At 38.7% G+C, this 27273-nt stretch overlaps 1 protein-coding gene across 6 annotated transcripts in view; it reads left to right on the top strand.

Moving 5' to 3' along the window:
- The first annotated feature begins 73 nt into the window (after positions 1–73).
- The window catches only part of CSMD3 (CUB and Sushi multiple domains 3), a 610641-nt gene continuing 583441 nt past the window's right edge, over positions 74–27273 (top strand). For 4 of the 6 annotated variants that reach the window (XM_027645674.1, XM_027645676.1, XM_027645678.1 and 1 more), the window contains exon 1: positions 74–869. In XM_027645674.1, coding sequence (XP_027501475.1) covers positions 692–869 — 178 coding nt within the window. In that variant the 5' untranslated portion in view covers positions 74–691. The remainder of the gene's footprint in view (positions 870–27273) is intronic. The other 2 variants (XM_027645673.1, XM_027645675.1) reach the window with 1 other exon arrangement.

Raw genomic sequence — 27273 nt, forward strand, 5'->3', positions numbered from 1 at the left:
GGCTGCGCGCACGGGTAGTGGGGCTGTGCCCAGCCCCCCCCCCCCCCGCGCCTGCGGCGCTCGGCTTTGTAATTAACGTCCCCGCGCAGAGCCATCAGCCCGCGCCCACCCGGGTGTGTGCCCGAGGGCGCGGGCGGGCCGGACGGACGGTGGGGGCTGTGCGGCGGTGGCAGCCCCGGGCGCCGCATGTGCGTGGTTAATAACGAGGCAGCAGCGATCGGGATGGGCGAGCCCGGCCGCCCCAGGCTCCTCCGGGCGGGGGGGGGGACGGGGACACCCGCCACTCTGTTATCTCCCGAGCCTCTCTCCCAGGCAGAACTGATCCTCTTGAGGGAACGAGGGGGTGGGGGGAGAGTCTCGACTGCAAATACTGCTTGGAGTTTATTAATGAGGGCGTCTGAGCGTTGAGGTGCTCTCCCGTGGCTCCCGGTGGATGCTGTAAGGAGCCAGGATTGTGGTGGGTTTCGGCTGTGCAGGGAGTTGGGGTAGCGGGGGGGTGGGGGAAGGAAAAGACACGATCGAGAGTAGCTGAGACTTTGTGCCCCCGTTGGAGAGATGGTTGAGTCCTCGTCAAGGTTGCTGTGGTATCCCAGAAACACCATTCACTCCGAGCTGTGACCGCGCACCATCAACAGCAACAACTCCGCTGCGCCTGGCCGAGGAATAGGAATTAAGAGCTCTCAAGAATAATATGAAAGGGATCTGCAGAGGGGAAATTCGTGCAAAGGAATCGAAATTAGCAGACTTTTGGGAAAGGGGATGTACTAAATGTGGCCGGCTGGACTTCATCCTGGTGAAGAAAATGGAGATTAAAAGTGGATTTACATTTTGGAACCTCGTCTTTTTATTGATGGTTTCGTGTGTGAAAGGTAGGGTAGTATTTGAGGGGTATATTTTTAGGGGTCCATTTGCTTTCGGTCAGGGCGTTGCAAGCTCTCGCCTAACACCAAGGGATATTTCAAAATGTATTTATCTCCTATTTTATATTTTTATCCTGGGTACTTTGCAGTGGAAATATATAAACGATCGCTAAAGCGGGGAGGAAAGAAGGAGTTGATTCAGAGCTCTCCTCGGAGATAGAAAATGTATTTGCTTGCCAGGGTTGGTGTTCAATGCAGTGACTGAGCTGAGGCTCAATAAATATTCTTGCAGTATGCTCAAACGGAGACGTGAGTTGGTTCATATAGCCTCTAACTAGTGCATATTCAAACAAATCCCACGGGATGACTTTTTTAAGGTGACGATGATGATCGTGCGGGGTGGAGGGGGGATTACCTACAATTCTGATTTTCGGTCGAGCAGCTCTTTGCGGGAATGCCTGTATCGATGCACTTATTAGTTTAACCCGTTGCGTGGGGAAAGTTACGGGGGAGCCCAGCGTATGCGTAGCCGTCTCACAGCCCGAAATGCGCTTCACGCTCGGCTGTCTGTACGCATGCAGGGCTCCCAGGCTGTCGGAAAGGTGCGGTGGTAGTTCAGCCTTGAAGGCATGGTGTGTCGCTGGGTGCAAAGATCGACACTTTTTTTCTCTCCTCCTTTGGTCCCTTTTCCCTGATGTATGTGGGGGGTTTTGGCTTGGGCTTTTTGTTTCTCTCTTTTTTTTTTTTTTTTTCCGGGGCAAGGGCTATTTTGGTTTCTTCTTGTTTCTGCGTTCATGAAAGGAGAGTAAAAAGGAAATGTCTAGTTAGCGGCATAAATATCTCCACTAAGTCTGTGCTTGCAGACAGTTAAGGGAAATGCTACACACAGAGAAAAGAAGAAATATGTGGCTTGAATAATGTGCACCTGCAGAATTACACAGGCATCGCTAAACAGTGGAGTGCCGATCCCATCACGCGTGCCTTCAGTGAAAGGATCTATTCTGCAACTCCGAACAGTCGGCTGCCTACCCGAAATAATCTCCCCTTGTTTGTGACCAGTGATTAATATCCGATTAATCACCCTTTTATCCCCCTCCTCCCTGCCACACTCATACACTCCCAGAATATTTAGTAGACGTTATCGATCCTCTCCGAGTTTTTAGACTTGGTTATCGCCTACAGAGGTTGCCTGCACGAGTGGGAAGAAGATGTTTTGAGGGGGGGTGGCATTCAAAGGCGTGCCTTCCCGAGCTGGCTCTGGCTTGGATGAAACAGTTTATTGTAGAGCTTTGCAGCTGCTTGTCCCCCAGTTTGCATCGCGTGGAAAAGACATTTCGCGTTTCACGGGGAGAGGGGTGTCGAAGGCTTTTTACCTCATCCCACGTTATCCTGACGCAGGGTATCCAAGGGGAAGGGGGCTTAACTGCGACGTTTATGTACATTTTAATTACAGGCACATTCTCTCTGTTTGCATTTATTGAAGGGAGCCGCTCCCAGCGCTCTGCCCCGGTCTGGAGATGCTTTGCTATGAGCGCAGACCAGGGGCTTTGGGGGCATTTCTTTTCCCTGGTTCAGCCCCTTGCCATGAGCGCGTTCTCGGTGCCGGGTGCCAGGGTTCGTCAGCCCCGGGGCTGGCGGCCGGCCCAGCGCGCCGTGCGTTCCGCGGCGCCCCGCGGGCGCGGTGCGGGGGCGAGCGGGGGCTCCGGCGCCGCTCCGAGGCGACTGCTTTGTGAGCGAGAGTCGCGGGGCGGCAGCATCCGACCGAGGGACGGGCTGGCGCGGCCGCGGGAGCGGAGCGACTTCCCCAGCACCTGTTGAGAGCCGCCTCGCTTGCCCTTGGGGGTGGAGGAAGGAAAGAAGCTGGGCACTGAGGGCAAAAGCTGAGATGAAGCACCTGAAAGAGCCCAAGAAAAAGAGGGAAAAAAAGGGCTTTGCAAAACTGTCCCTTTCTCTTCCTCCCCATTGTCAGGGCCTAAGCTTTCCAGGTGCTGACGAGGGCAGTTTCCATAGACTTCCCTCGGAGTGGGGCACTTCTCCCAGAAACTGCAGAGCCAGTAGGTCAGATTTTACATCCTGGATGTGGCTTCCTTTAGGCAGCCAAGCTCCATAGAGCTGACTTAGACTCACTGCAGCACAGCATCTATTCTGGGCATTTATATTTAGTCCTCTTCCCCACTCCCATGAATGAAAGCATTTTACTTCGATTCACATTCCCTTTGTCTCAGCACACACTTGTGTCCCCAGAAAGCAGAGGCAAAGAATGAATGAATACCTGCCCATTTTCCCGATTTTGGGAGCAAGATGACTCCCCAGATTCTACATCTGCTTTACCATTGACTGGCAAGGCCTTTTTACCACACCCCGCCTCCACAAGCTCTAGCCCATACCCTTTCTTACTTAAACACTTCTACTGGTCTACAGCACCACATCATAACACCCAAACTCTTGCTGACATTCCTGTCATCGAGATCACTTCCACAGCTTTGCTTGAAATCTGTCCCTCAGGCCCTTCCTACTTTTGTCATTGTCCTGTCACCATTTCTCCAGTCTCGATCCACAGCTCTCCCAGTGTTACAAGTGTCAAACTATCTCAGGATGCTTAAGAAACCATGCTCATATCTGATTAATTAAGCACTCCTGGGATGTATTAATAGAAACAAAAACTACCCCTTAACATTTATCTATAAATTCGTGCCTCTTTGGAACCTTGCAACAATACTTGGAAGGGATTAGAAAAGGGAGAAGAAAGTAAGAGAAGATGGAGGGAAGGCAATTGTCAGAACCTCTGAGGAAGGGGTGATATGAAGAGCTAAAGTAAAAAGGAATTGTACTTTCTTCAGTGAAAATCCTGCTTACACAATATTCCATCATGCCCTGGAACAATCTCCCATAAAATCTTCCTTGAATATCCATGAAGGAAAAAAGCAAAGAAATGGCACCATTGGAAATTGAGAGAAGGCACAGAAGGCATTAAAACAAATGAATCCACAACCCAACCTTAGAAAAGGCCAAGCAGAGTGATTTCTGGCCAGCTACAGTGGGTCATGAATCCTGTGCTCTTCCTTTTAGATATGTGAGACACCTAGCAAAGCTCCTTCCCCTTCTCCCACACTCCCCCACCATGGGAGAAATGAGAAGCACCACTGAGGCACGGGAGATGGAAACCAAGTTTGGAGGACTAAGGATAGGAAACCTCCACTGTCAACTCCCTTACGGAAAGGGAAGGAGAGGGCATAAGTGAGGGGGGAAAAATTAGGCAGCATCAGTGAGCTTTGCTTTCTGGGATTTAGTAGAGGAATCACTGATAGTTGCACCTCTTCGGTTTGGCACCTCCCTCCACCAAAAAAAAAAGAATGCTTGCGATATGTTAGTGGAAGGAAATCAGAAAGGAAATCAGGCAAAATGACCGCAAGACTTCTCCCTCTCTTCTGTTTAGCTTTCAGTCCAAGACAGACAGCACCAAGGTCGGCTCTTTTGTCTGCCTGGCTAAAATGAAGCTTTGCCGTTGCTGTTGTTCCTCCGTTCCCCTCTTGCAGTTTTGACAAGCAGCTTTCAAAATGAAAGGGACATGAAGCACTGAGATTTTAAATGGCTCATTGACAGAAGAAGTGATGAGAAAAAGGAAAGCATTTCCATTTCCAGTGATGGGTACCTGGCATGTGGGAATATGTAGCAGGGACAAAGCGTGCCCTGTTTCTTTCAGCCAGCTCTGCAGTATCCCTTCTTCCCCATTCCCACCTCAGTCCCGCTCCCTTCATGCTCCGCCGGCCCCTCCCCACCGCTTCCTTCCCAGTGACTGGACTTAGTGTTACTGGTGATGGGTATGGGGTTACTGGCGGATGGCTTTGCTCAGTGGGGCACGGATGGGCGCAGCGAGGTGCTGGCTCTGTCCCCGAAGTGGGAACGGTCGGGGAGTAACAGCAGGTTTAGGTTTCCTTATTTCCAGATGGTCGATGCTGCTTCTGCATCTTTGTGTGTGTGTGTGTGTTGTGTGTGTGTGTGTTGCGTGTGTTTGTTCATGTGTTTGTGTGTATGTACCTATGCAGGGGGGCAGGGACACACTGACTGGAGAAGGGACAACGCCGTCCTTCCTTTTCAACTCTTCCACACACGCTCACCTCCTCCACGGTGCCTCTTTGCCATAAGCCCCCGCAGACGACACAGGGCTTGCTGTGCTGAGCGGGCACCGCATCTCACTGTTTTTTCAAGCTACGCAGTTCTTCAGGGTTGCGGGCAAAGTTGCCTCTCTCCCCCCCCGCCTTTCTCAGGGCTCAAACAAGGCTCCGCTGTGCCCCCGATTGGCGCTCGGCTCCTCCTCCTCTTCTGCAGGGCGGCAGTGAAGAGGCACAAGACCCCTCCCAGCAGCATCGGCAGGGATCGCTTTTGCCTCCCCTGCCCGATGCCATTAGGGACCCGCATAGGGGAACCTCACCTTCGGTCTTCGCATTTTCATTGCGAGAGGCAGCAGTGGCAAGGCGGAGCCGGCACCGAGCGGCGGCCGCCCCGCCAGGAGCCTCCGCCGGGCGCCTCCACCTGCGCCCGGCACCGGCCTCCGCAGCCGCCCGAGGCGGCCGCACCTCTGAGCAGTCCTTCTTAATGCAGTCTTCGGGCTTTTGGCTTTCCTTCATCTCGGTGACTCCTGTTGGCAAGTCTGAGGCAGCATTAGGGGTGTCGGTTGGTTGGTTTGCTTTGCTGACACACAGAAATAGCCCCTCGCTCGCTGAGCACTACTACCCCTCGACGAGCAGCGGGGTGCTCCGTGCAGCCACACAGGCTGAAGAGGGACAGGTTGTAGCTTCACCTCTGTTATCAACGTCTCGATTTGCAAGCACGAGCTCAGGAGACTTACAGAATTCCGTGGATGTGCTTTTAAATCCCTCCTTTTTCAAGACTCTTGTGCAATAAACATAGCAGGAACTTGTAGTGTACCTACGGTTTTTTACTTCCTTCTGTGTGCGGGGTGGGTGTTTTTGAGCAACAAGTCAAGCAGGATCAATTACCTTTCTAGCGTAGTCCCCTTTATCTTCAACTGTGACTGGTAGCAGCAGTCTAGTGAAAGATTTGAGAAACACAGCAAGTAGAGTGACTAGCACATCCTGGATCTCAGCAACCAGCAGCTTTGGGTCTCCCAAGCTAGACACTGTTTTTGAAACATCACATTTTAAAAGGCATGAACTGGCCCATGCTCCACTTATTTGCCTGTTCTCTCTCATTATGCTACCCTTTCCATTTCCCTTCCCTTTTTCCTTACCTTTTCCCTTCCCCTTCCCCTCCCCCTTTGCCTTCCTCTTCCCTATGCCCTTCTCTTCCATACCATTGCATTCTTATATATCCTTCATTCTTTATAGTCTGCATTTGGCTGAAAGCACTGAATAATGTGAACACTTGTAATAAAATCGGTTTTATTATATCCAGTGTTGTTGATGTACTGCGAAGGTCAACTCCAAAAAATGGAGATTTGAAACCACTGAATGCACATGTATTTAGTAACAAGAAAGAAAAGCACATACTTGTTCAAAGAAATTGGAAAAGGTTTTGAAATATCCTGTGGGGATGGCTCAATTTGCATGATTGTAACATCTTTTCAGAGAAAATGTTATGAAGAATAACATAGCCTTGTATCCCTTCCTTTTTAAAAGCAAATGTCTTGGACACACTGATTTTCAGAGGTATTGAGCATTTACAATTTCAGCTGGCTCCAGTAAGAGCCTGGGGAACAAATAAGCACCTCTGAAGCACGGCCAAGTGATTCCATCATTATGATACTGAGACAGAGAGAGACAGTATAAATAAAGGAAAACATCTATAAAACAGAATTATATATAAAATGTTAATTCTACAGAATCTGATAAATTGGAATGGTAGGAATAAGAAAGGCTTTATGATCTGCTGTAAAATTTGTGTGGTTTTTTTTTTTTTTTTTTCCTTTTCCACTAATAGGAAACTTCAATTTTAATTCAGTGGGACTGTGACATCTCAGGTTCAGCTTCCTGCTGATGCGTAATCATTCAGCTTGTATTTCTGATCATAATGGTTAAGGTTGAAAGGACAGAACAAAGCCTTTGTTGGAAATTAACTTAGCAGCTACGCCAAAGCAACTTCCCAGGAAAGAGCAGTCAGAGAACAGAAATTTTGGTCTAAGTTGTTGTTTTTTCCTTAGACCTCTGTGATTTTAAGACAGCTCTTAAGGCATGAGATACTTGAAGAAGCAATATTTAAGTAACAAATCAGAGAGGTATCTGATAAAAGTAATTATTACAAGGCCGTATACTTTACCTCATTATTTTGTTTATATAATTTCCATGCTAAGGTTTACTGCAAAATTCCAGAACTCTTATGAGCTTTAGACAGGTGCCTTTAAAACAACTTCACAGATGAATGTTTCCTTCTGAATTAAATACATGCCTTTATCTAAAATTCAAGAGACAATATTTGGCAATTATCTTGGACTTAAATAGAAGGGTGCATGATATGTAATGTACAGGTTTTCACCTACCTGTTTCAAGAAAAAAACCGTAGTAGTAGTAGTAGTTGGAAATGTTGAAGATCTCCTTGCCAATATCCAGCTTTTCTTCTGGGAAATGGAATGGACAATCATATTGGACTGTAAGTAAGATTATGTAAAATAAACATACACACACCGACACACCATTTATATTTGTACATATTTACATTTAATTGTTTACCTTTCCTGGGCAGATTTGCATTCATGGTTGCACTGCTTTACTCTTACAGATCGTGTAAGATTTACTATGGCTTCATAATTCCAGCATTACAAACGCTGAGTACTGTTATAAATGTCAAAGAAGGAAGTGGTGGAAGTTCATCATGTCCTTTTCGGGGTCTGAAATCTTAGTTGGGCAAGTTTATAGATTTAGGAACAGTGCTACTCAAAGAGAATGAGCTCCAAAGTATTGGAAAATAGCATACAAGGAATTCCACCAGGACTGGTCCTCTCACAGATCTGTGTCAATGAACAACAAGATGGGATGCAGACAGGACAGACATAGAAGGACAGACTGCCCATTTTCCCTTAGAGTCCACAAAATGCACCTTAGTGTCATGTATCATAATTTCATTGTATCATATAAATAAGGAAAATAACTGTAAGAAACTTAGCCACAGAAGCATTCATGGCATGATGAATTCTCTCCTCCCGAGGCCTGTAAATAACACAGATTATCTTTGCAATAGAACTGAAGGAATCTGGAGGCTTGAGGCAGAAATGACTGAGTGGTTACTGATTATACAGATGTTGAATTACTGTTTCTGACCTTGCATTCTGTTTTGTCTGTTTCCCATATTTACATATCTTATTAGCTTTATATCTTTATGCATGTAAGTTGTTTGATTTCATTCTCATGGAATTGGGTGTATATATATCTGTACACGTGCATATATAATATGCACATGTAGAAATTATATCTATATATTTGGTTATGTTATGAAAAAATTCAGCAGACTGCATTGTTAGCTTACAAAGGTGCAGGTAACAACTTGAAACTTATGGGCTTCCTAAGTTATCCATTACCTCTTAATTTATTGTGTATTCTCAATCTCAGAATGAAGTTCTACTATAATATGTAACTGATTTCATTGATAGAAGAAGAGTGATAGTAGTGATAACTAGGAGGAAATGTAGGGAGGAAAGCTGGATGAAAACAAAAAACCACCAGTTAACTAAAACCAGCAATTAAAACATGATCCTAGCACATTAAGAATTAATTGACATATTTATTCCTACTGATTTAAGAATCTTTTACCAAATGTAGTTTCTATAAAACTGTTATTTATAGGTTGAAAACCTCTAATCACCTTTCGAATACAGAAAAAAAAGAGCATTTCTGTGCTATTTTGTAGTTTATTTTAATACTGGTTTTATCATTTAAAAAGGCTGACATATATCTCAGAGATAGCTGTATTTCAGTGGCAGTTAAAATGAGCCCTCTGCAGTCATTATCTCCTTATAGAACTGTTTTCAAATCCAGCAAGCGGATACTGGCAAGTGTAGTTTGGAGTCCTTAGCAAAATTGAGCCACATAAATACAAGGTACAGATATTCTTCTTGTTTCAACATAGTGTTGAGATGGAACTTATTGAATTACCAAACCTTTCCTCCACTATTTAATCTGACCCTGAATGAAAACTTCAGTCTACTATAGTTATTTCTTGATGGCTGTGCAGTTTTATTTGGAAACCCAAGCTTAGTCTAATTAAAACTATTCTTCTAAAAGCCTATACTAAAAGTTGCATTTTTGCTTCTGTATATCAGCTTTGGTCCTAAGGTAAATCAAAGTTATAAAACAGGATAAAAAAAGAGCTTCTAAAGTGCTTGTTGTTTGAGCCCATTGAAGGCAAAAGTAGAGTCCGAAATAGGACCTTTGAGAGTAGATTTGCCTCTGTTTCTTTTCATACTGAGTTTTGAATTAGAGTTTTCTGTACAAATATTTTGTTTGACTCAGAAATATTAATTATAACAGAGGCCATGTATTTCACAGTACACTAGAAATTTTCATTAGAAGTACTATTTGGAAAAATCACACTATAAACTTAAAGATTACAAAAGTAAATGGCTTATGATTAAGGGAAAATAAATTCTATATTTGGAAACAGTCAGAAAATGCTCTTTCCACATTTTATTGATGGTCATGTCAGCGCCTCTGAGGATCAGTCCACTGGGTTCAGTGTACTGGTGCTGTGCTGATGCAATGTCAGCTGTAGTCTTTAGCACTGCAGAATACTCATGTCAGGACATAGGCTGAATTACAGCAATTTTATAACCTGGCTTCAAGATTCCATATTAATTTTTTGTCTTCTTGTAAACCATTCTGGAATCTGCAGAAGTCTGCTAATGGCTGCAGAAGAACTAGGAGGAGCTGACAAAAGAGATTTCAGTTTAGAATGCTTCAAATTTAATTAATAATGCAAGTCGGTTTTACTTGTGTTGGGTTATCATATATTCCCATATGTAGTTACATTTGAAAATGCTGAATTAGCTACCAAAACTAAAGCACAAAATAGGGAAGTTTCCACACTAATTTTATTGTATTTATTTTCTAGCACATTCTTTGTTTTTGCCACTGTCTTAGTTTAAATACATCTAACATGCTGAATCAAAATCACAGGAACTAAAATATAGTATAAAACAAGGGTCCAAATCCTGACTTTTGGAAGGCCTACCTCATTAAACAAAAGTGGAGGGAGAAAAAGAATAGGTCTTCCTCACATGATCAAGTCAATCAGCTTGTGGTAATAGATGTTTTTTCCTTGCATCTCCAGGAGCATGCAGGAAAAGAGATACTCTAGCACTTCTGGTAGCAGGCATCTGTAACTGTGTGTTATATCAAGAGGAAACTATGTTTAATTCATGATTAGGCCCACCTTGTGTAATTTCCCTTGAATACATCGGTGGTAACTGGTGCTTCAGTCATGTGACTTCTACTGACTTTAGCAGTGCTTGTTGCGTAGAATCACAGAACTGGTTATGTTGGAGAAGACCTCTAAGATCATCAAGCCCAGGGGTTAACTCATCACTGCCAAGGGATGAGATGACTGCCATGCATGGCATGCTAGTTTTAATGACCACAAGAGAAGAAATACATATAATTCGTAATTCTTAATAAAAGGGCAAGATATTTTCTCAAAAATCTTTGCATCAATATAGTGCTCACAAAAGTGGTCACCTGATTAGAGAAGTTTTATCAGTGTAATATATTGAAGTAACTTGATACAATTTGTATGTTATCAGGTGAATGTTTTAGCAGTGTTTAAGGCAACAATCCTGCCCTCTTCAAACTGTTACAAAATGGCTAAAACTTTTAGAGCATTCCCATTATTTACTAAATCATTTCACATGAAACTGCTAAAAGATTTCCTCTTCAATTCTACCCTTCAGTAAAGGGTCCTGGAACTGAGAAAAAAAAAAAAATCAACACTTTACACTTGAAGGTCTTAAAAGATGTCCTCTTACAGCAGAAAGAGGAGAACTGACTATTCAGCCCTCAGTTTCTTGGTGTCACCTTCAACTTAAAAACAAATGAGAACATCATTACCTATTCGTTTCCACATTACTATTCAGCATATCTGCCAATTTATTTCATAATTCTTCTCAATAGCTGCCCCTTTCTTCAAGCTCTTTTGAAATGTCCCTCACATGATTGTCATATATATTAGCTTTAGAGACTTTGGTAATATCACCTCTTTACCCTTTATTTCACTCTTGTCAACTCCTTCCCAGGAAAATAAAATACCTCTGACATTTGGGAGAATATTTCTTTAGAGGTTTTCATACATTTTGTTTCATGAACTTTCATATATCCTAAATGCAAACATATTCTCCTTATAGCAATTATAGATATATTTTAAGAATCTGAATGTTACTATAGTTCTTCAGTGGCCTAATTTTCTTCCCAATTACTTAAACATTCTTGTGAAAGTCTAATTTTCAACCCATTTCAGTGGAAAGAAAATTAGTCTAGACACTAGACAAGCAATAGCATTTCTGTGTTTTTTATAGAGGATATGGTGTGAGCAGAACCTCCAATGTCTTCTCACAAAAGGATAATAATTTTCACCTGACAATAGTTGGGATATATTCTATTGGATATATTTCATTGTCAGCAGTGGAATGTTGCACCAATTAACCATATAAGACACAGTCATTTTTTAAAACATCCTGGCAAACATATGCTTTTCAAAGCTGTTTATCTGAAATAGCAATATGCAACAGAATCAGTGTTTAATATACAAGTTCAATGGTGTTACTGACTCCTGCGTGCCTACCTCCACAACTTTCCTAAGGATATGCTTTCAAAATAACTAAATCTCTAGTACTACAGTTGCAGGCCATTGATACTATTTTCAGCTAGTTTTAAATTAAGCTACCCTTGAAAAAACACCATTCTTCTCTAAGTTCTATCTATATATTTTTACTACACTCAAATTCTAGCTCATCAGCTAGCTCCTGTAATTTTTCCCAATTTATCCAGCCTCCTCTGCACTTCTGGGCTCCCTTCCCAAATCCTCTTCCCACTCCACAAGTACGGCTGGAGAAGTCCCAAAAACATAAAACCTGCAGTAAAATATAGAAAGTTCTCTTCAGTTTCCATGTAATTTGTAAAGTCCTTTTTTTTTTTGGCCCAAAGTAATAACCATATGAGTGTAATATGCTAGGAAATGAAATATCCTCCCAGCTTTACAGTCATAGATTACTTACTAACTTTTCAGAGAGTTCTTTGGATTTTATGTCATCTGCACCAAATCAAGATTGGAAGAATGGTGTTTCAGTTATATTTCTTTTCATTCTTCAGTATACTGTGCCTTTCTACATGATTATTTTTTCATAACCAAAATAATACCCATTCATCCCAAACAAAAAAACTTCAAAACACGTGATTAAAAAAGTTCAAAACCTAATAGCAACAGAAAGATAACATCATTACTTGTGTATAAATAAACACTATACACTCAGATATTTAAAATTTGGATATTTGATATATTTTGGAAATGCACGATATATCTTCTTGGTTTTTCAAGCTCCAGTGTATACAGTTAAACTGTCCATGTGACATAGTAAGGGAAATTTTACAGATCTAATGTAACTCCTGTATCCTTCACCAATATCATCATTATGGTATGACCATAACAGACTAGTTAGGACTCTGGATTCTACATCATATTGTAGATTAATAAAAAAAACTAAATAGAAAAGGGAAATAAAAATCACGTATGGTAAAACAGGCCTAGATTCATAGGGATACTGTTACTCGCTTGTTCCAATTGACTTCGAGCACTTCAGTGAAATCAGGGGAGTTTGCTGTGTATCTGACTTGTGAAAGGTTCTGTTCCAAATTGCTCCCTTTGGGGCTTCCTGTATTCGTCATCTCTTTGAAATCCATTGACAGCTGAGTTAACACAAATGTCTAATCTAAGAATCAGTGTGTGTCACAGATACCAGCTAAGGAGAGAATCTGCTCAGCAGAACTTTTGTAATTATTAAGAAAACATGAATTACCTGACCGAATTTAGGGTAAATTTGAGGTAACTGTAAGGAAAATGGATCATTTATTTTGAAATCAATACAATGAGCATTGAATCATCACTTCTGAATACATGAGTGTACTTTAATGCTGCAGTATTTTCTGAAGAATGTTTTCTTCATTCTTGCAAATTTTATTTTTTTGCGTTATTAAGCCAGTACAGAGTGTTCTGTAGGTAATCATCCTCTGGTCAAACTTAGTTGATCAATTGTTTCATCTGCTTCCTTCATGCTTCATGTGCACAAAGTTACTAGCACCATCTCTTTTGTGCCATACTTTTTTTTTGGTGCTTTCATTTTACAGATTGATTTGGGCAAGGTTCATATTCTTTGGGCCACTTGGATGATTGTCCATTTTTTAGAAGTTGTAGCTTTTTTTTTGTTCGTTTTCCCGTCTCTTTATCAGTATTTTAAATATACCTATTAACTACTTTAATATCTCAGTGTGTTTTTTTCCCCTACCTGACAATACTATTTTTCTATCTCATTTCTATTGATGGCTCAATTAATGTTTCTAACAGTGTTTCTATTTCACGCTGCTTGGTGGCTGTAAGTCTTCCCACTCAAAGCTTCTTACTTCTCAAGTGAGAAGTGTATTTTTGTATAAGAGTGATCATCCATTCAATTATAACCTTATTGAAATATTTACCAGTAGATTATTTTAGAGCTTGTCCCCACTGAACTGAAAAGAAGATTTGTCATTGACTTTTAGCAGAACAGAGCAGATTGATAAAAAAAGCAAAATATCCAAAACTGTTTAAACCATTCATAGGACTAAATTGATGAAATTGAAAAACTGTAACAGTTGAACTCCATCAGATTCTTTTTGCCAGTACCCTAAAATAGTATTAGGTCTAGGTGGCGAAGTTACTGACACTCTCAAAAACCTTACAGGCTTTGGTCCTTTTCTGTTCACTGTATTATGAAGGTAAGTGAGTGTTTCAGACTTTAAGATTGCTATCATGTTTTATTATAGTTTCAAATCCTATTCTAAATCATCATTCATTTACAAAGATGGCAGGATAAAGACTAGAGTTGCAAGATGAACCGAAAATCTAAAATCCATTTTAAAGCTTAAATAATATCAAAATTTTAGAAGAAAATGCGTCAACAGGTAACCAATCACATTTTTCTAACTGTTATTTGGTCTAAAATTTGGCAGAAACACATGAGAAACCCTGAGAGTTTAAAGTTTCTGGCTGATCTCTAAATCAAAAACAGCTGAGCAGATTTAAATATTTTGTGTAAACAAATTTGCATCCAGGCTGCTAATCTGCATGCCAGCTTTCAGCTTGACATTTTCTGAAATGATGGAAAAATGCTAAGCCCTTAATACTAAATGGAGTTCATAATGGAAATGCTGACAGACCCGTAATTACCTGTATTGTAATTCTGCTGAAAGCTTCTTTATCTGTCTAATCTTTCACAATGGAGTTAAATATATAAATTCTGAAAAGGAAGAAAAAAGGAACTTTATGTTGGAAATACTAAACTGTAGCAATGCTATATTTTCTTCCAGACATCCACTTATGGAGGCAGCAGTGACAAAAAAATTATTTGAAGAAAGATGTAGTATCCTCTGTGGAACTGTAAAAGCAGCCAGTGGTGCTTAAAAGTTTAACTTAACCTCTATTTTTCAATCTTTTTGAGTCACCTTTCTTTTAAAGTATGAATGAACAGATACAATCAACCATTTCTAATATGACAATGAGGCATTATCATAGAAGAAATTTGTCATTGACTTGGCACGGCAAAAAAATCCCAACCAACAAAAAATACAGAAATTGTCATTTCACTACCCTAATACTGTCCCCCTGTGCTAAAATGTTCTGCACTAAAGGGAGGAGGAAATACAGGATGATATGTTTAGAAAACTTCTCCAGAAAATTAAGGGGAATAATAATAATAAAAAGTAATTCTATGGACTCTAATTTACAAAATCCTTAATGTAGAAACTCCATTATCTGCCAGACTTTTGATCATAGTCTTTAAGATTGTCTGGAAGAGCTTTTTCTCAATGTCTTTTTAATTCCCCCTCCCCCTACTCTGAAAATCTTCCCCAGTGTGTCCAGGCTATAACCACCTGAAAAGCTAGAGAGTATTTATTCTGCAGAGATTGCTTAGGATGTATGATTCAGACATACCAGCCTTACTCCATCTCCACATAATCTCTGTGCACCAGCCAGGGCACACAGCTGTGCCTATAGAACAGCTTTCACACATGACAGTAGCCCTTCAAGGAAACAGAATATCCTCTAGCATTTTTTGCCTTTGTGGTTTGCTATGAGAATGCAGTCTATTTCTCCAAGGTCTATTTCTCCAGTAGAGAGAATGCAGTCTATTTCTCCACTCCACAGCAAGGAGTGACAAAGCTCAAAGAAATATCCGAACTGAAAATGAGAAATATACTACTCTGATACCTTTTTCCAAACTACCACCTTCTCCAGAAAGAGACCTGGAATTTTAATTTTTGCTTGTAAAGAAACGACTTCATTTCCAAGATCAGTTATTTGCCCATCTCTGTACCTTCTTTAATATCACTCTGCCTTTCTTGACACATGGCGATTAGAATTCCAGGCAGTGCTGAAGATGTGGGTAGGGGATGAGTTTCACTTTGTCTTACTCTTTTTGTCTTACTCTTTCTGATTGTGGAAGTGCCATGGAACACAAAGTCAATAATTTCAGTGATGTGTCTGAGGTCAAAATTCTGAGTTCCAACTTCAGCATCATGGAGGTATCAGTTATAATTTCCTATATGCATATTAATCTCTAAAACTCATCTACTTATGCATTTGCACACTCATCCAGTTTGTGAAGACATTCTGGAGTTCCTCAACATTGGTACATCATCAAGGATCTTTAACAACATCTCCAGTCTTGGAAATTTCACTGCATACTCCTTACTCTGTTGAGGATCCTCTGTTAGAATTTCCTTCCAGATGGAAAGGAAGACTGACCCCATCCCTAATCCTGGGGCAACCTCACTCTTGATTCATCATCTAAGCAAGTGACCATTAAGCCCTACTCTGTGTCTTGTATTTTGACCATCTTTAAGTTCATAAAAGGAACTTTCATCTGTCCTGTGGTAAATTGTTTTTAATAGCCTTTGGTGGGGAGTCTTGTACAAAAGATTTTTGTATGTTGACAGTGACTAAACTTAAAAAGATTAGTTTTTCTGATTAATGGATCTGTACCCAGAATTCCCTTTCTCTGTATGGCAGCTTTAACTAAAGACCCAAAACCACTGGAGGAGAGGGCAGCCAATATATTTGCCGTCTTTGTTACGCAGAAGAACCATGAATATTTTCTAAATCAGAACGCTTTTCATATTACTTTTGAGGTACTACTTTTGCAGCACACTTAAAAAATGTATTTCTGGAGTTGCAGGAAATGGTCCTGTTTCTGTTGGAAGCCCTTTCTAGAATTTGAACTAAACTACCGTTCCAAGCAAAATGTTAAAGACACTGAGCTCTTTGTAGTTGCCATGTTTCAGAGAAAATGTTTCTGGCATGTCTTGTCCTGGAAGATTGCATGGTATTTTTCACAGAAGATTGTTATTAGCCTTCATCTTCTGGCTGAATTCCAATTTGAATAATTACAGTCTGCTGTCTGAATTCTCTAAGCAGAGTGTGTTAAATAACCTCCTAGACTTCCTTTTCTATTCTTCTGAGGGGCATTTCTGAGAATTATTAAATAATAGATCTATTTAATCTAAAAGGCAGCTGCTTCTAAATGCTAGTGTAAAGTGACTGTTTTAGAAGGTGTGTTGACTACCCAGTGCTCAGTGATAAATTACACAGCGGCATTGGTGGTGCTTGCTGTGTAGGAAAGAGCTCCTTAGCACTGTAGAAAACCAGGAGGAAACTACCTCCCTTATAAGACTGCTGCAATTTAATTAAGAGTTCATAGAAAAAAATTAGATAAATGATACAGTATTTTCTTCCAAGATGAGGAATATGAGCCTGGAGAAATCTACATAGAAAGTTTTGGAAAAGTTACAAGATGCTGAAGATTAAAATAAAGACTTATTCAAGATGAAGGATAAATACACACAACTGTAGTACACAGGAGAATATAGAAAAGTGCAAAGCTGTGCAAAGCTTTGAACTTCTTTAGATAAGAAAAAAATCAAAGGGAAAAAATAGGTCAGTTGGACCAGTCATGAAGTCAAGTCCCTGTTTTGCAATAAATGGATGAAAACGAAACAGTTCAGATGTAGTTGAGTAAGTCATTTCTTGTAAGTACGTACTAGTTCAGTTATTTGTTTCAATGTGGGAAGAGAAAGGAGAGGGGAGCAGAGAAGAGGAGAGAAGGAAGTTTAATATTAATCACAATTGCTCAACGTGTTTTGAACACTTGTAATTGTTGGACTAGTTTAAGGATAATTCGTGGAGCTTCAGTGCATCAGTCCATCAGAAGTAGTGTTTGCTTCTCCCTCTCTGCCCCATGGCAAGTGGCAACATTCAGCAAAATAAAAAAAAATAGGAAGCACAGAGACTCCTCAAAAGATGCTCTAACATTCACTATCTCCATCTTTTCTCCGAGCTTGTTGCCACAGCTATGTTAAACTAGAAGAAATCCTCTCCTGTACCACTTCTTCCAATCTTATTTACCTCCTACAGAGGAAAATATCAATCCAGAAGAAGATTTTTGCTCTCCTTGAAAAAAGGCAGCAGTGTTGACAGTTTCGCTCATGATTGTTCTACCTTGTATTTTGCAAACTCTGTACATGCTCACAGGAAAACTTTATTTTTGTGTGTTTTACAGAGAACAATAAAACATAGTTATGTAAAATCATAATTCTATGACAATCCAGGTATTGTTTGGCATTATTTTAGTTCAAAACAAAAACATCATACCCACTCATCTCTGCTTAAGCTACATCTAAGCTCAGTCTGCTTAAAAAAGCAAGATCATTTTACATAATATTATGTGAAAATTAGGTATTCACAGGGTTGATACATATCTGGACTGAATGGAAGCAGAGGTTGTTTATAACCCTTTGAGAAACCATTTAAATCTGATTCTAAGAAAACACTGTTATTACAGTGCAGATGTTTGACCTGATTGCGATCTTGAAGATTGAGGACATGTATTTCTCTGGTGTTACAGAAACACAGAGAACTTTTTGGTCTGCTTATCACTATGACTTACTGTTGCCAAAAACTGCATTAACTGCTGCTTTGGAGTCTCCTCAGTATAGAATTTTCATGAACTTAGTTTAGTATGAATACAAAATTAATAAATATGAGTGAAATACGATATGCACAGTTCCAAACCAAAAAACAGCATTCTTGAAAATAATGATCAGGAGAAAAACAGAATAAGATAATTTCTCTGTTAAACAGCTTAATTATCTGTGGGTTAGTAAAACTTCAGGTACTTTGGCATGCAGTTTATCACTACATTGCCAAAAAAAGTCAGTATATATATTGCAGTTCGAAATGCACTTTGAAGTCTTCAGTTCTTTACAGTTCTGTAAGAAATTGGCTTCAAGGGAATTGCTACTGTCCTTTACTAGAGAAAAACAAAAAATAAAATCTTGAAGTTAGTGGGTCAAATATCATCTGCTTTAATTACTTTAAACAGATGGAAATCATGAATAATTATTCATGAAAATCTATTTATATACCCTTTCAAGGGTTAGTATTGCAATATTTTTTTCAGTTACATAAATAGCAAAGTGAAAAAGAGCAAGTAATATCTTCTCATATCTGCACATTAAGAAACAGTAATAAATGGTTTGTTTTATAACTATTCTGAGAAGCTGAATGAGTCCAGATCCATGCAGACAGCACAAAAAAGCTAATCCTCAAGATCAAACTGTATTGAAGGCTGGTGAAGGGACTAGAGCACAAGTCCTATGAGGAGCAGCTGAGGGACTGGGGTTGTTTATCCTGGAGAAGAGGAAGCTCAGGGGAGACTTATTGCTCTCTACAACTACCTGAGGGGAGGTTGGAACGAGACGGGGTTGGTCTCTTCTCCCAGGCAACAATCAGTAGGAGAAGACAGCACAGTCTTAAGCTGTGCCAGGGGAGGTTTAGGTTAAACATTAGAAAGAAATTCTTTACAGAGAGAGTAATTAGACGTTGAAATGGGCTACCCAGGGAGGTGGTGGATTCAGTGTCCCTGAAGGTATTTCAGAAGAGACTGGATGTGGCACTTAGTGCCATAGTCTAGTTGACAGGTTGGTGTTGGGTCACGGGTTGGACTTGATGATCTCAGAGGTCTTTTCCAACCTGGTTGATTCTGTGATTCTATGAAACTAAGTTTCTGGGAATTAGATTTTTCACTAGGAGGAAAAAAACCCACCACTCTTCAAATAAACTCTCAGATAATGCATCATTTCTGCCAGCTTCAATGAGATTTAAGCACACATTTTACTGATGTTTCAGTATTGGGGCTATGAGTCTGTTACTGTACAAGTTGGGAATAAGACAGTGAAATATTTTCAAAATTGCCAGAATAGGAGTTCTTTCATACATAAAAGAGATACTTTTTTTCTCTGAGAGTTATCCCACTTTCATAACTGTATTACATTTCATTACATTTATTTATGGCTTATTTCTGAGTTTGAGCTCATTAATATATCATGTTTTACATCTGAAATCAGACATTTTCCTGCTGCCTAGTGGAGCAAATAATCCTATTTAAAATGCTTAAATATAAAAGAAATTAAAAGCACAACCAAGCAACTGTATCAACATGACCATTTAGATCCATGAGTCTGCTCAGTGTCTCATCCTTCTGTGCTTGCTGACTATCTGTGTCAACTTCTGTACAGAGCTTTCTCCATGTACATTCTTGCAATTCTGGGAATACCACAGTATAAACAAACTTACACAGTTATAAGTGCTGAAATAATTTACTTGCTACAATCAATCAGCACATTTCAGCTGAGGGGCAGCAGGTTCTTGAATTACTGTTACACAATTACAGAATAGACATACGAGCATGTCTTTTTCCCCTTGCACTTACTCATGGTTGTGAACTCAATCTGCTATAATAGCATATTTTTGAAAACTTATTTATTTCTATCAGTTCCTAAAAAAGAAAAAAAAAAAAGGTTAGTTTCAGAAAGTGAAAGAAAAAAGGAACCATTCCCCAAGTGCCTCTTATACTACAGATTTCAAAGACTCATACAAATTTGAGAAAATAAGTTTTCTACTCGCAAAAATCGTAGGAAAAAGTAATTGTTGCTTGTTTCTGCACTTTGAGAAAAATGCACTGTAGGTTGCAGAACTAAATTAAGAATCTTAGTTTTGCCTTTGAAATATTCTTCTCCCCAAGGCAATTCGAACACCTGTGTATCAAAACTGCTTAGGCAACCTCACTAAAATCAATTTTTGTTACTGTTTCCATTATAAACTTTATGGTAGGTTTTTGGTTGGTTGGTGGTTGGTTGGTCTCTTCATATTTGAGAAGAGATTTAAGGGTTCTTTTTGCCTCAGCATAATTATGAGCTTTTGCAAACAATGGATGACTTTCCCTGTTGGGAGTGAGAAAGAAGGAAAAAAGAGCCAAATAATCCTTGTGTGAGCATTTAGGGCAACATGTTCTGGCCTGACTCCAGAGATGTGGCTCCATAGAGACAGTATGAATTTCAGTTTGTTATACCCTTTGTGGTCCTTTGGATTAAAAGTTATTACTTCCATAATAAATAACAAACCATACAATTCTTGTAGGTATCTTCCTCTTGTTTTGTCTCTTCAGCAGGGAGGTTTGTCTGTCATGAACTAGCCTAGCTGCTCACCTGTACAGAGCACGTGGATCTGCGGGGAGGTTGGATGCTCCTGTGCAGAGCAGAAAGCAGCCATGCAGAGTAGAGCATCCTCTGCTAACTAGGCCGTTTCCCACCATATTATAACAATTTCACACTACATTATATTGTGAGCCTTAAATGATTGAATGTCTCCTTTGAACATTCAAAGGGTTTCTACTGTACTAGCTCACTGTTATCACTTTCTACATTGCCTCATGGCAAATTAGCTGAATATAGTGTAAGAAAAGGAAGATCATCAGTATCTTATTTGCATACAAGCATCATATTATTTTCAAATCTATCTTCTTTATGCTTCTCGTTTTCCTAGGATGTTTTCTTTTGCCTGTATGAAGTTTGCCCATTCTATCTGTATTCTTCTATTAGTGTTTTGTTGTATAACATAACAGATTTTTTTCTATCTTTATTCCCTCCCTGGATATAAGAGCTAAATTACACCATGGTAAGAACATCAGCAGTAATTCACAATTAAGTTTCACCAGTTTATACCAAGCTAGTCAGAAACGTTAAGCCAAGAGTGATACAAAATTTCAGTAAAAAATCAACTCTTTGCTTTCTTACTGCATAGGAAGTGTTTGAGGATGGCTTTAGTAGTCCTATCATTGTTACTTTGCCTAAAACTTACAGAAAACTTCTCAGGCTAATAATGCTTTTGGCAACAACCCCTATACTTTCTCTTCCAATAGACAAGAACAAGAAAATGCAGTCATAATGAAGGCCAGTTTCTTTAGCAGCCAACTTCCTTACCCTAGTGTGTTCATGGATCTCTGTGGCTAATGCCAGTTATTGTATTGTATGAAAATATTTGTACGTTGAGGGACCTGTGAATGATAAGGGAGTGGGAGGTGATTTTTCTAAGAGGAACATAATGAAAGGAAGTTAATCTATGTACAGTTACAAGTGCCTTGGCTAGTGAAACTGTCTGAACTGCAAATGTGTTGAGATGTAATGGGGAGTTGGAGCTTCAGGGAGCCATCTGTAGATCTCAATGCAAAGTCGTTAAAAGCAGATTTATTGTAAGTTTTTAAAAATTATTTTTATTTTTTTCTCTCCAGCTGGCAATAGACTTTCTAAAGAATTTTACAGCAGAATTACCAGATTTCAATTCTACCTTAGTTCTGCCTTATCTTGAGCAACCTCCTTTAGATGGTGATCTGGTTTTCATGCAGTACATAATATTAACATTATGCATCTCATAGAGAAACTGTTCATCCTAAAATGACATTTTCATTGCAGCTTTTGAAAATAAGGACGTATGTCATTATGACATTTCTTAGCTTACATATATTCTTGAGTTTACTATCCGAAAAAATATCTCAGGCAGCTGGTGTTATTAGTCTTTATGAAGCGAAATGCCAGAACCTTACTGTCCTAGCAGTGAGAAAAAGTTAAAATGCTCTTTGAAGCAGAATTCTATCCATTGTTTCATATCTATACCTAAAATATGTATAGAACAAAAGGAAAGAGTTATCTAATGAAGCTGTTATTTGCCTCACATATTCTACACTAGGTAAAAACTTTAAAGTGAGTCATTAAAGAAATTAGCATATCAATCAGTTTAAATTATCATTTACTATTTCAATAGGGGAAAATATAATTAAATAAAATAAATTATTAAGAATTTAAATTAATTAAGTAATTAAAACAATAATAAAATAAATAAATAAATAAATAAAATTATTTTAAATAATTTAATAAAAGTTCCCTGACAATTGTCTAAAACATAGTGTCTCAAAGAGTGCCATACCTACCATGTTGTTTCTGGATTACATGTAGTTCTTTTCACAGTCAAATACTGAACCAAACAGCACTATACTTCAGCATTGCACAGTTCATTGGGCCCATTGCTGAGTTCACAGGCTTTCAGGTCCATAGCAAAACAGACATCACAGATGTGAGTAGTGACACATGTAAAACCAGAACTAATTGCTTAAAACTATAACACACAGAAATATTTCTTTTTCATTACTAAAAAGAAATCACAATATATGGTCATTTAATCATGGTCTGACATCCAAAATAAGCCACAAATGTTCTGTGTTTGAAGTCATGGAAAGGAAAACAGAGTGTAGGGGAGAAGGTGACACCCAGGCAGATGATCTACCCAGTGATTTGTTTACTTTTATTCCAAAATTCAATTCTCAGTTCTCTCTACCACTGATAAGGAGCAGCATATTTAAAAGCTGCACTTCATGTGGTGTCACCTAGTAAATACTGTCATTGTTTTGAGATGTTAGTAAAGAAAAATTGTCCTTCACAGAATGCTAGTTTTCTAATAGTCTCTGACAGTTAACTTTTTTTGATAATGCTACTTAGACATAAAAAATGTGATAGTCCTTTCTAGTTAGCAGATGTTGAAATATGTTTCAAAAACTTTCAAGCTGACTATGAGGATTTTAATTGGTCTTGTTTTTCCAGTCAATACATTAACTGTCACATACATTTATTCTATTAGTGGGATGTAAAATGTTTTGTGGTAATTAAGACTTGGGTCCAGTTTTCTCACTGGTCTCTCTTCATAGTATTATCTGTTTCATAGTGATTTATTAGAAATGGGGATTATTTGTTAGACTCACTCCCCTTCCTAATAATAGTTGCCTTAACTTACCCATTTCTAATTGAATTGCTTTACTCACATGCCAAAAGTGGGCTTCTCTATTTTAGGATAACAGGCTTACTTTCAAATACAACAGTGCAACAAAGATACTGTTGTGGAAAATCCTGGTCCATAAGTCCACTAAGATAATATGAAGTGATAGTAAAACAGAAATGCAGTATATGTGAAGCAGAACTGTTAGGGAGGAAAAAGGAGAGGAAAAATGTTTCCAGAACAAATTCTAAAGACAGCTGATCCAGAACAGATAGATTAGACATAGTCCGTCATGTTGTGAGAGTATTTATGACTTTTTTAACTCTATCATGCATTGCAGAACTTTGGATTATCTTCTATCACACAATTTATTGACAGTTGGTACTTCATCAGTACATTAAGTCCATGCAAAATCTTCAGTCAGTAGCAGTGGCATGCATTAAATTCACATGTATTTCAATGGACATTTGAAGTGTTCCTTTGATCTATTCAGTAGCTATAGAGAAAAGAGGATAGCCAACTCAGGACTAACAAAAAGAAAAAAAAAAGAAACACAGGAAAAGATATACTCTGAAATTAAACACATACAGATATTGACTTTTATTATAAAATACCTTTATTACTACAAAGTATCTGACAGATAATGCATCAGAAAAAAAGGAGAAAAGCAAAACAGATTGAGCTAAAACATGTTAGACTAATGTGTGAATTCAAATAAATTGATAGAAAGCACAGGAGATCTAGAACAGTGAGCAGACCAGATCATTTAACATAAGATCTTGTTTGCAAGTTTGGTTGCTTTTTTGGTTTTTCAGTCACTGAGATTCTCTCAAGTCTTTTCAAGTTCCATTCAAATCTTTTTTTCAATGCAGTTAATCCTTTTTGTCGCAGTCTTTAAACCACCTTTAATTCTGCAGTGTCATCTCTGGGACAGGCTGGGCACTAGGTATGCAGTTTTCCAGATGCGACTGCACCATTAATATTATGCAATGACATTTCTTAATGATCTGTCTTACACATTGATATACCATCCCATGCTTTAATATCTAGCAGTGCTATAATCTTTAATGCATGTTTCCTTATACCAATGTCATGAGGGAACGCTATTACCTATTACCTTGCTTGCAGATAGAAAATCTTTCTGCAAGTCAGTTATAGGCCAGATTTTTTCAGGGTATTTAGGTACCTAATGATCCAGGCAAGTTCCTAGGGGAACTGACAGAAGCCTAAATGTCTAAGACCCATTATTTCAATAGGTATTAGGTACTACATTTTTCAAAGTCGTGCTGTGACCTGTCTGGAAAATACCTTTTAAAAATCTTAAAGAATTTTTAAAATGTCCCAAGTGACTTCCCAAAGTTACAGAAGTCTTTGGTCAAGCAGCAAGCTTGAAGCCATGTCTCCTGATTCCAGGACAGTTCTGTTAACACTGATCCATGATAAATCCTCTCCTTTTCTATGAGTAAATGTAAAATACTAACCATGTTGTCTTACATATCTTACTAGGTATAAGGGAATAACCTCCAAGAGGTGTTTTGTATTATTGTAAACTGCTATTTTTTTTCTAATAAGATGTTAGGTTTTATGCTACTTTTCAGTACTGATCTACCTTCCATATAAAATAATCAGACAAGTGCAATAATATATAAAATGAAAGTGACACAAGCCTTTAATTTTTAAGTTTTACTTTTTTCTGACAGACTTGAGAAACTTTGCCTTTACTATGTGAAACATTAAGTGGAGCTAGTTACTAGGGACATACATGTACATAGAGTCAAAGCCATTGGAAAAGGACACACATACTATAAATGCATATGATACTCATTAGTATTGAGTAAAATATACAAATAATTGTACTTCTGCAGCATATGTGGGAGGTCTGGTAAATGAGACTGGGAAAGAAGGAATCCATATAAGGTTTTTTACATGCTCTATGAATGATTCCTTTTTAAGATGCTCCTTTGCTGCAATTTCTCCAAACCTGGTACCTGTCAGGCAGATGATGAACTGAGAGCACCACAGTTTATGGTGATTAGCACCATCTCATTGTTTCCTTGTGCTCCCTAGTCTTCACACTCTTGTGCTCCTTAGTCTGCATGCACTTGCAGTATCCTGCATTCTGTTTAGACTGCAGTCTTCTCAAATTGAAATTGGTGTCTTTCCTGTCTGTGCAGCGTGTAACACAAAATGCACCTCCTATATGTCAGTATTTCAGAAATATCGTCATATAATAATGGTGGAAACTACATATGTAGTTGATTCAGTGGGTCTAATTGTCAACTGCTTGTCGCTTTTGAAAAGCAGTTTCTATAAATAAAACCAAGTCATAATTTTGCATTTCCAATGGCAATAGTAATTTATGTCTATTTTCAAGGACATTAATGGCAAAAAAGCATTCACAGAGATGAAGAATCAGACCTCATCTCTATGGAGTTCTTGGCCCGTAAATAAACTGGACTTCAAAAGTTTTTAATCTTCTAAGCATGTTTCAATAAACTGGCTAATGATTAATCAAAATGCATGCAACAATAACCTAATTATCTTCAAAGTTTGTTTGTTTTTTGTTGTTGGTTTTTTTAATATTAAAGTCCAAAATGGAAAATATTTTGCTTAAATGTCACAAACAACTTCATACTTTTACTGGAATTTTTTCATATTTAATCAATTATCAGTCTGCAATAAAGAAAAATTTTGTGGTTTCTTGAAGGATTTTTTTTCTAGCATGAACTAATGAACAACGAATTCTCACATGATAGGTTAGATATCCAGTAAAAATATGCCTACCAGTCTGTAAATATCCTGATCTTTCTCAAATATGCATTGTAAAGGTCTGTATTCTTGTCCACATTCCATTTAATAGAAGTGGAACACATGTCTCTGCCAAACATCAGAGTGGTAATTTTGACATCTACTCACTAAATTCTCTCCCCTGGATGGCAGAAAAAATAACACTAGCTGCACAATATGCTGCAAAATTTAGAAATCCAGAAAAATAAATGGTCCAAACTTTCTTTACTCCCTTTATATCCATTCTAATATGTAATGATCAGTGCTGTAATAAATAACATACTAAAGTATTTAATATTAATATGTTTCTCCACTACATTGCTGTTGTTTAGTTGTGAATAAATCTTTAAGATACTAATGAATTTTTAGCTCTATCCTCTAATTGTTCTTGTACTAATTTTTCAGTGATAAAAGGGCTTGCAAGGTTGTAGAAAATCAAACCAGATGCAAAGTAATGAAGATATAGGCTCTGGTATTTGTCTTGCACTTTCACATTTCAGTGTCTCAGTTGTATGTAAATATTATGTCCTGGAATGTATTTGCTATATTCATCACAGGTTCAAATCAATATAAACTTTAAATTTGCCTCTCTTTGTTGTTTTTTTTTTCTCTGAGGCTTGCAGGCAGTTGTCCATGTTTGCTATAGTTGTATTGACCAACAGCTATTATAAGACTCAAGGCAGGGAATTCTACTTAAAACTTTATATCCATCATTTGGTTTGATGTATAACTCAGAAAGAAAAATTATTTCAGTGGTTATTACTGCATGAACCAAGAATATTTTATTCTTGATCTTGCTTCTATTCTTGATCTTTCCTCCCATCTGAATGTGTATTTATTTTCTTTTTTTTTTCCTCCTCTTACCTTTTATCCAGATAACAATAGAATGACTACAAATGGGGGACTGGAAAATGTCCAAGAATCACAGTCTATTTAGGTAAATTTAGAAGAAAACTGAATTCCCTGAAGAAGAAGTGACAATTTCTGAACAAGGAAGAATACTATAATTACAATCTTCATTTTAGTATTTCTGTTTATTTTTTTTTCCTCTGGGAGGTTTTTGAGAACAGAAAGAGGAACAGAGCATCATGTTGAATTGATGTATTTTGAGTAAAGTTGTGACCCTGATAGCATTTTATAAAACTCACAGAATCATCAAGCTTGGAAGAGATCTTTAATATTATTTTGTCCATCAAATCAGTACCACCATAATCACCCC

Source organism: Corapipo altera, unplaced genomic scaffold (genome assembly GCF_003945725.1).
Source record: "Corapipo altera isolate COAL_440 unplaced genomic scaffold, ASM394572v1 51, whole genome shotgun sequence".
Classification (NCBI taxonomy): domain Eukaryota; kingdom Metazoa; phylum Chordata; class Aves; order Passeriformes; family Pipridae; genus Corapipo; species Corapipo altera.